Source organism: Barbus barbus, assembly GCF_936440315.1.
Source record: "Barbus barbus genome assembly, chromosome: 23".
Classification (NCBI taxonomy): Eukaryota; Metazoa; Chordata; class Actinopteri; order Cypriniformes; family Cyprinidae; genus Barbus; species Barbus barbus.
In genome coordinates, this window is record NC_136751.1 from 13,390,864 (window position 1) to 13,401,437 (window position 10,574).

Genomic DNA, 10,574 nt, shown 5'->3' on the forward strand with positions numbered 1-10,574 from the left:
GCAGATCAGTAACACAAATGATGAAGCTTAATTAATCGAGAGAAACAGAAATTGTGATCATGATTAATACACAACTAATTATGCAGTCCTAATAGAGGACACTCATAATTGTCTGGTTTTGCTGTTAGAAGTACAGTTCACTCAAAAATGTATATTCTATCATCATTTACTCACCCTTGTGTAACCCGCACAAGGTTACTGGAGTGCAACCCTCTATTCCGCCAGAGGGTGGCGCGTACACCCCCAGCGAATCTTTTAATAAAAAACAATACACCTTTCCTCCGGTGAAGACGCTGCTAGAAAGTAACAAGGACTGGTTGAAAGTTATGAGAGAGAATTAAGCCGCATGTCTTTGCGAGCTCCTCGAGAAATCTCCGATTGGTTTTAGAGAGGGATTGACATCTGAATCTGACCCTGGTGGTCAGTGGCGAGCCAACCGCAGAAGTGAACAGACCAAGAGCCTGGTGTGGCCAGCCGTGGCATCTTTGGGAATCATCATCATCCTGTGCCTTCATTTAAAACCCAGATAAGAACACACGTAAACCTACCCGGGTAGTGAAAAGAGCATACACACTCCAAGAACACACACACACACCAGGAACTTCCATGGACTCTTTTTGTTTTGTTTTTCCTCTCTTTATTTTAAATTATTTGTTTTGGGTTTATTGTGCGCTGTGCACTCAGGAAGCCGGCTTAGGTAGGCAGGGAATGTGAATAACTGTCTTTAATTCTGTATAATACATTTCTCAAATTTACCTGTTTGTGTTGTCTGTTCTCTGCTGATCTTTTTACTATTTCAGGCTCCGTAGTCGTACCTGGACCTTCTGATATTAGCCATCTTTAAATTATAGTTACTCAAATTAGTTATCGGTTACACTCCCCTGGAGGAGTGGTTACACTTGTGTTGTTTCAAACCTGCAAGACTTTATTTCTTATGTGGAACACAAAAGGTGAAATTGTGACTAATGTGATGGTCACTTATTCACACGCAATTACAATGAAGGGAAGGGTTACAAGGTTCAAAAATGACATGAGCAAACAATAAAAGTAGCCCATATGTACTATATTTCTTCTTCTGAAGTCATATGAGAGCTTTGTGTGAGAAACGGACCAACATTTACATTGTTGTTCAAAGGTAGTCTGATTCATGAACATATAATTCGGATCAGTTTTGTGAATTGTTTTCAATTAATTGAAAAACAATGACTTGAAATGACTCAATGAACATGTGCCAAGGAAAGCTAAAGCAAAGTTGTTTTAGTGAATAATGACATATGTTTTGTCCTGTTTGTCACACAAAGCTATATGGCTTCAAAAGATTTAGAATGTAGTGTCATATTAATTCATGGAGCACTTTTATGGTACTTTTGTAGTACTTTTTATGATTTTGGAGCTTGGAGCCATTTTAGCTATTTTTCTGTTCTATGGAAGAAGGAAAGCCAAATTGGTTTAGAAGATTAAGTAAACGATGACAAAAGTTTTTTGGCTGAATTATCCATTTAACATCAGTGTCATCTATGCAAATCTGCACTGCCAAATATCACATACAAGACAGATTATTTTTCATCTGCTTCTATTATTAATTTGAAAACCTTCTGCCATGGTATTCAGAAAAGCTGGAGGTATGTCTTTTGGGAATCGAGGGAAAAAATGGGAAGTAATTAAAAACCAATGATAGCACCCTGGTGGACACCATTCAAAACTGGTTCCTCACAGAACTCTCTTAAGAGAACGGCAGATCCCCAACATCCATGCAGCAAATGGTGGATCCAAAAAGAGGAAATAACCACTTATCACATCTTCTCTGTCTTAATTAGAAACAATGATGACATACTGCACCACCACGCTTTCAACAAGAACCCCCACTGAGCCCCCACAATCCATCAGAGCAAAAATAACCGTGCGGGATCTTAATATATTCATGACTGCTGCTCTGACAGCGTTCCCTCCGTGTGTTCCTAGTATTGACATCAAAGAAGCACTGTAAGGCAGGCTGGCGTTTGGGGAGATGCTCAATAAGGTATTGAGCCAATTGGGGAAGCCCCTCCCCTTTGCCATTTCCCTTTACCCAGCACAAGGATGGTGCAGAGCTGATACGGATATCTCGCAGAACAGAAACGAGTGAATTGTCTAATCTTCTCCACTTCAGAAAGAATGGCCATGGAGACGCATTGAATGGAAATTTGCTTCCAGCTTGGCTCTAATGGTGCTTGTTGTTCAACTGAAGCCTATTAGCTTATACAGAATAGGTGATCATAATGGCTACATTCAACATTAAAATGAAAAGTCATGTCCAGTCTCTTGAGCTAACTACTCTCGAGGGATTCCTTAAGACAGCAATAGGGGCCACTGCACATCCCCAAAACAAGCTCTTACATTTACCTCATTACACCAAGTTAATGGATAATTAAGCTTGTCTCTTATAATTTACAAAATTCAACTGACAGATACTGAGACAAAACATCTACACAGATAGAATGGAGTAACGACAGTCCGTGCACAAGGGAAAAAGGAAAAAGGAAAAGAAATAAACGGGATGGGTACACGTGGGTGAGGTCTGAAAATGAAGGGAATACTGCAGTGAATCATCATTATCTGAGAGGGAAAGCACTTTTTTTCTTTTTCTTTTTTTTCTGTGAAAGACCTATTTTCTCTTCACGGGGGAGTACTAAACAGTTACTGCAGTCAAAAACAAACATAAACTTACAAACAAGAGCAACCTGTTGACATGATATATAAAGGAAAACAGCAAGGTCATTCCATTGTGATGCAGAGATCAAACAGCTTTTATTATTGCTGTTCTGGTATTTTACACATGAATAGTGCCATTTGTATCATGATATTTTATAAGCAAGCACAGATAATAGGGATGTCCCGAGCCAATCTCAAGTATCGGGATCCGACCGATCAAGCATTTTTATTTATTTTTTATCTGATCGATATCGGCTCTCCTAAGCCCGATCCTTGTTTTATGTCAGCTGTCATGCCAGTAACATGCAGTAGGTGGCAGTAATTAATTTCCAGTAGATCACGCGTGCCTTAGTAACCAATCACATTACAGCCTTGACGTCATTGAATTTCTCTCAGAGTTGTGCACACATTGACGTGTCACCGTTTTTGGATTCTATATATAATTTCAAATTTTATATATAAAATACAAGTTTACATCAGCAGTCCCATATGTCTTTATGTATGTGCAGATATACATATATAGAGTGTATACACACATACATGTATTAGTTTTACTCTCTGCACAACTCTGTATACACTGGATTGATTTTAATAACTTTAATGTAGCCTACTTGGATTGTGCATCAAACACTAGGAATGTACAAGTAACGGATCGGGACTCGGTATCGGCAGATACTCAAAATTCAATGACTCGCATTGGATCAGGGGCACAAAAAACCTGATCGGGCCATCCCTAACAGATACTAAGAATTAATCCATTTGGCCAATATTAATTTACTGCTATTCACTGCTTTTCAGTTTTTCAGTATTAAATATGTGACTACTGATAAATGACACTATTATAAAGAATAGCACCCAATATATCTAATGACAATGTAAATCCTTTATCAAAGTCTCTACAAGTATGACAAAAATAGCATAGGGCTAAAAGAATTGCAGAAAGCACCAAAGGAATGACCCTAGGAGACCCTTGTTATCATCACGGCTCAACAAACACCTTTATAGTTCATTACGTTTTGCATTAGGTTTCCCTGTAGTCAGAGGCAGAGGTGATATTTTCACCTAGAGCACGTGTTTGATCTCATTTCATAATGAAGTCACGAAATAAAATGCAACCACGCGTGACCATGTTTCTGACATAAATGCAACCAGAATTTGCTTGGTTTTGAACCCAGAACTGTTGGTTAAAACGACGAAGCAACACATATTAAATGTAAATCTGTATAATTGTTTCACAGCGTTTGCAGCAAATATGCACCATCACAAGGTTTTCAACATATATTTACATTCATGCATTTAGGAGACACTTTTGTCCAAAGTGGCTTACACTGCATTGAAGGTATACAATTGATCAATTAATGCATTCCCTAGGAATCGAACCCATGACCTTATTTTTGTGAGCATCATGTGTGTTCAGTAATATTAGGTTCCTCACCTCCAGAATCCCAATCTAACTGCAGATCACGACACAGATGGCACCAAAAACAAAAACTAACCCGATCCTAATAAAGCGGGGCTTTAATGCTGGAATAAAAAAAAACATCTATTTTATAGCTCCAAAATAATGCTCTTCATAATGAACCGTAATGGTTTTAATGTAATTGGTATCACAAATCAGATCCTCAATTATAAAATCAGAACATTAAGTTTCACAGCTTGAGAACTAAATAGATGGCAAACATTCAATTAGCCACAGCCTGTAGATTCGTGTTTTGGAGCGGCATCTCTTACCCCCTCCCACAGAACACAACAGCATTCCGATGTAGAACCCTGGACAGCTCCTCTCAGAGAGCACAGCACTTAAAGACATGCCTATACAAACCGCAGAAGACACACTGCCAACATCACTTATATTAAAAGACCTCATATGAGACTTAATCTAGTGTCTAATTGGTTAGCCTGAATTAAGTCCCTAATCATAAGACAAAATACCGACTAGAGAATAAACAATAATAAGAAACAGTTATGTGACTGATATCATAGCAGCGTAATGCATGACTCACCCTTCTCAAAAGTGATATTTTTCAAAACTTCCAGCTCTGCCATTATAGTTGATAACAGGTAAACACCGCATCAAGACCGAATCCCTTTCGGTACGACGATCAGAAAACAAAACGCGCGCTTCGGAATGCAGGTGTCACTGCACTCTTCCAATAAATATAGGCTATCTGTAATAGGACACCCTTCCTCATGAAATTATATGCGGTTACATTTTAATAACTAGATGCTGGCTATAAATTTTAAATAAATCATTTTAAGAAATCCATTTGATTCATGTAATCAATGCGCGAGGAAAGGAGCTCTCCATTCTCCGCTCAGTGAGGCGCGCGCGCTCCTCTTCTCTCGCGCTCGTTTCGCCTCATTCTCAGTGACTGATCTCTGCACGAGGCATATCTGCGCTTCATTTCTGCACATATTCGCGGGGGGGGGGGGGGGTGAAGAGATGTGGGTGTTATGAAAGCGATTAAGGGGTCAGCAGAACATGTAGTCTAACTTTTAGTATCCTTAGTGAATCTGTCTTTTAAATCAAACAACGAGCAAATTACTTGAGGATTCGTAGTTCACCTGATGCGCTTGTCGTTTTGTTTGGTAGTTAAAGGGATAGTTAACCCTCCAAAAACCTGTAATATCCTCATGTTGTTCCAAAGCTTTATGACTTTTGATGTTATGCAGAATATCGTTCGCTTCCATCGCGTCTTTTTCCAAACAGTGAAAAGGAATAGTGTCTTATACTGTCGCATCTCCTCTACACAGAAGAAACAAAGTCCTACAAGCTTGGAAAAAAACATGAGGGTGAATATATGACAGACTTTTCGTTTTCGAGTGAACTTTGGCCAGTATTTGTTGTTCCAGCAAAATGTAATTCACAGAAGCATTTTGTTTTGTTAGGGAGAATTCACTTTTTGACACTGGTTTATAAAACATGTCCCAATTTATCTGAAATCACCCTATTTCTCAGGTATTTGAGAATAAACCGATTAACAGCATCTGATTTAGTTTCTGTGATAATAAATGAACTCTCTCATTATTATAATCATTACAGATGATTGCGCATTGATGCACGGTTCAGAGCTATTAGAGTTAAGTGGAAGGTTTCTAAAAGATTAATATGTCATAATGTATTTCTCATTGATCTATGAATGTTGGACTGCTGACAGTGAGAGGAAATATGATGTGATATATGTGTAAACAGATTTTCAACAATGGACTACTTTATTCCCAAGGCACATAATAGCCATTACACATTTACCACAAATTGTAAAATAATGAAATAAATAAACATTTGTTTTCAATGCAAAGTTCACCCAAAAATACCCTGTCATTATTTGCTCCCTCAAACCTGTATGATCTGTTACATTTATATTTATGCTTTTGGCAGACACATTTATCCAAAGTGACTTACACTGCTTTCACGCTATACATTTACATTTTATCAGTTCTTGCATTCCCTGGGAACTCCACACTTAAACTACCGTTTCTTATGGAACCCAAAAGATGTTTTGTAGAATGCTCACACTGCTCATTTCCATACATATGAAGAATACAGTGTCTTTCAAGCCTCAAAACTGAAAAACGCATAATAAAAATAGTCAACATAACTCATTTGCTATATTCCAAGTCTATTGAAGCCATTCTGTTTTCTAGTTTAAGATATTTAAAAATGTAATGTATTCCTTTATTTGCAAGCGTCCACAATCACAACATTTGCTGAATGGAAAAGAGCAGCATGAACATTCAGCAAAATCTCTCATTTTGTGTTCCGCAGAAGAAAGTCAAAGAAGTTTGGAACAATATGAATAAATAATGTATAAATGCAGGTATAAAATATGTATAAATGATGACAGAATGTTTTTGGTTGAACTACTCCTCTTCACAGTTATTAAATTTGCCGTAATATCTGACAGATGTTAAAATCACCTCTGTCTAGATTAAAATGGCTGTTAAATATGCTCAGTGTGATGGACCAAGTTAAATATACTTATTCAGTGTTTAAATTGGCGAGCACTTCACTGTGAAGTCTCCGTCACACAACATCCATCGCACAAGCATCAGTGACAGATGGAAATAAAGCCTCATAAATATAAGCAAGTCTGGATCTTGTCGTCGATTCCTTGGAGGATTTCATATTCACAGCACATAAATAAGCCACATTTGTTCCACACTGTGTGTGTTAGTGCCCTTAAAGTGCTAAATGTCAAATGGGACATTGTTGCTGACTAAAAAAAAAAGTCTAAATTAACCAATCAAACTCCCAAGAATAGATCCCGATAGATGTAGAGTGAAGTAGATGTTCCCAGAGCTGATCCAATCAATATTGTCTGAGGATTCTGTTAGGTCAGTATAATGTTAGGCTTCCCTGTTCTATTCATGTGTGTATCGTGTGGCAAGAAAAGGTACGATCAGATTAGGCTGGCCAGGCATTACTGGGGGAAATCAAAGCACTAATCAATTTACACACACATATGCAGCTCTTGGTTTTATTTTACAAGTGATTCATATCATATAAAACCGCTCATATTTTCTAGTGATGCATATAAACTTGATTTCCACTTCATCTTCACTCCTTATTCTTCTCTTTCATTCCTATATCCTCCTTTATCATTACTGCGCTAGCCATCTGAGACAAACGAGCAAGCAAATGACAATAAAACAGTGAGAGAAAAAGAGTGACACACAGTTTGAGAGGAAGAAACTGGAAACCAGTGCAATATAAAAAGGGACCTGTGGAATTGAAGCAAACACAGGTTTCATAAGCTTAAATCACTCGCTTTTGTCATTTTCCAGGCAGGTTGAGCCATCTTTGGCTGCGGGAGGAGTGAAAACGTTTAAAGAATGAATGAGGGTAAATTACTGCAGCGGTGCAGCCCAGCATGCCACGCAAGCGGAGCCAGACAAAACACCTCCTTCAGACAGACAGGCGGGCTACAGCCCACAGGGTTGATGGACATCATGCATCAACTGCCCAGCCACTAGACAATAATCACACCTCTCTCAGAGGAGCAAACACATCGGCATACCATCACACAACCGCATCTTGTTTATGTCAATATATGGCACTGGAATATGGGTGTGGTTGGTCTACTTAAGCATTATTACCGATTAAAAGCATTAATGCAGAGTAAATGCTGATTGTACTTATACATAGAGATTATAGCTAAAGCAAACTGAACCCATATATAAACTTCCATAAGCGAAAAAAAATCAATGCATAAAACTTATTTCAAGTACTACTAATAAATTAAATTAGAATTTATGAATTAAATACGGTGGCCCAACGCGCTGCAACTTCAGAAAACACATGCAAATAGACAAAGCACAAGCAAATCAAGAAAACACCTTCATCAGTTTGACAGCAGGTGGTACAAATGCTCAAAACACAAACAAATAAAGAAACGCACTGCAAATGCTCACAACACAACCAAATAAATTTTATTTGCAGTGCGTTTCTTTGTTTGGTTTTGTTGTGAGCATTTGCAGCGTGTGTTGTCAAATTGACGAAAGTTGTTTTCTTAATTTGCAGGCGTTTTTTTTTTATTTGCAGCTCGTTTCTTTGTTTGGTTTTGTTGTGAGCATTTGCAGCGTGTGTGTTGTCAAATTGACGGAAGTTGTTTTCTTAATTTGCAGGCGTTTTATCTATTTGCAGCACGTTGAGCTCTCTCGGTCACCGTAATTAAATGACACACACATTTTCCAGTTTTCTAGATGAAGAACTATACAAATAGTTTGGGGTCAGTCATTTTTAAAGAAAATTATATTTTTTATTCCGCAAGGAAGCATTAAATTGATCAAAAGTAACAGTTAAAGGCATTTATAATGTTATTTATAAGAATTTCTATATCAAGTAAATGTTTTTCTTTTGAACTTTCTATTCAATCTTGAAACAAAAAGACGGTTTTCACAAAATATTACGCAGCACAAATGTTTTAAATATTGATATGAAATATTACTTGTGCACCAAATCAACATATCAGAATCATGATTTCTAAAGAATCATGCAATACTGAAGACTGGAACAATGACAGAAAGAAATCATAAATTAACATCATGAATTAAGTTGGAAAATATATTAAAATAGAAAGTGTATTTTAAATTGTAATAATATTTCACAATATTACTGTTTTTTGTATCAAATAAATGCAGCCTTGAGAACCTGAGAATAAGAGATTTCTTTCAAAAACGTTTTGAACAGTAGTGTATACGTATTTATCTATGGAAGTTCAAATATTGCTCATTTTCATGGAAAAAAATAATTCCTTGATATTTCTAGATTTTTGAGCACTAGCTTTTATAACCAATATAGATAAATATTAAATGAATATTATATTCAATATAAAAATTTACAATAAATTTCAAAGCCTGTAAATTATAACATGATTTATTAAAAAAAAAAAAAAAAATTTAAAAACGAAATGACTGAAAATGCCACAGGAAAATGTGGTCCAAACGTCATTTAAAGCATCTGATGAACATATGAAGATCTGCGGTCTAGCATTAGGTAGGCTATAACCTTTAGCATTTAATAATGAGAATTTATTGCTGGCTCTTAGAACGTCAATACTCCCTCCTCTACTCCCGTCTCTCCAATTTGCATGTGAGCGTGACTGGACAAATTCTTTCATTTTTCAAACATCTGTAGCTATTTGTAGTAGATACTGTTGTAATATTTCTGTCAAGCTGTCAGTTTTGTAGCAGCAATGTGGCCTTGGGGACTCAGTCCCATTTAAACAAACGGCATCAAGTCAAGAAGGACTGATTTCCTTTCCTTTCAGTACCGATGATGGCAGTTCCCAAACAATCCAGCACCAGCGCTTTATTATTATCATGATGTGAGATACAGCACCACCTTGTGTGTGTCAGTCCCAAATGCATTTGATGGTCAAGTAATCAAAAACAACTCTTCACATTTCACAAGTGCAAAATTACCAGTTCTCATATCGTTCTGTATAACAACAGCACATTACGATATATCCATCAGACAGACATAAACCTACCATGGAAGATGCTGTTGTCAGCCAGAAAATGGCGGCAATACTGTGGGCTTCCATGCTTGTCCATCTTCCTGTAGCTCATGATGGGATCCAGGAAGGATGGAGAGCGGAATATCTGTGATAGAATGAGAGAGAAGAAAATCAGTTTAATTTCTGTTGTTAAATATACAGTACAGCTTAGTAAACAGCATTCAGCAATAAATTAAAGTATGCCTTTTGCATTCATGAAGACATATTCAAATGGTAAAGGTTTTGACCCATGTGCTATGACAGCTAGAGGTTGATGTTCAGTCTAACATCTCGTCAGGCACAAAGCGCTCTGATTGGAAATGACAGGTGCAGACCTACAGTTACAACACTGATTGTACTGATGGGATTACAAAAGAGATTGTGGAGAAAGAGCTGAGAGGCACAAATAAGCAGGGAATGAAAAAGGAGTGTATATATGTGTTGGGTAGAAAGGGACTGAGGGGTGAAAGTGCCCTGAGAGTTTATTACACATCCATGTCCATTATAAATGCAGAATATATAGGTGTGAAATGATATGTTGAGATCTTCCCAAAGGTGTAAATTATGATGTGCAGTATCACCTCTCTAATCTTCACAGATTTTCTACAATTAATTGTAATGCAGGATTTTTAATTACTTGCAAAACAGTGAGGAACTTCTCATCTGGGAAATATAATTATTTTGTCCACAAGTGGCCTTCATCATTAAACCAGATCAATTTTAAGGGGAAGAAGATCACTCATTAAAATGAAATGAAATGAAATGAAATGAAAAATACATAAAAAATAATAAAGTGAGAAACTGTTATGCTCAATATGATCGAATGCAAATCCTAGCTTTAAAAAAAAATGTAGATACTAAATATATATAAAAAAATAAGATATA

The 10,574-nt window shown here is 37.0% G+C and overlaps 1 protein-coding gene across 1 annotated transcript in view; it reads right to left on the bottom strand.

Moving 5' to 3' along the window:
* Positions 1–9,762, bottom strand: part of plch1 (phospholipase C, eta 1) — a gene marked incomplete at both ends in the record, with an annotated part of 84,039 nt that extends 74,277 nt beyond the window's left edge. Inside the window, one exon of the mRNA XM_079374795.1 lies at positions 9,684–9,762. Coding sequence (XP_079230921.1) covers positions 9,684–9,762 — 79 coding nt within the window. The remainder of the gene's footprint in view (positions 1–9,683) is intronic.
* Between the last annotated feature and the right edge of the window lie 812 nt (positions 9,763–10,574).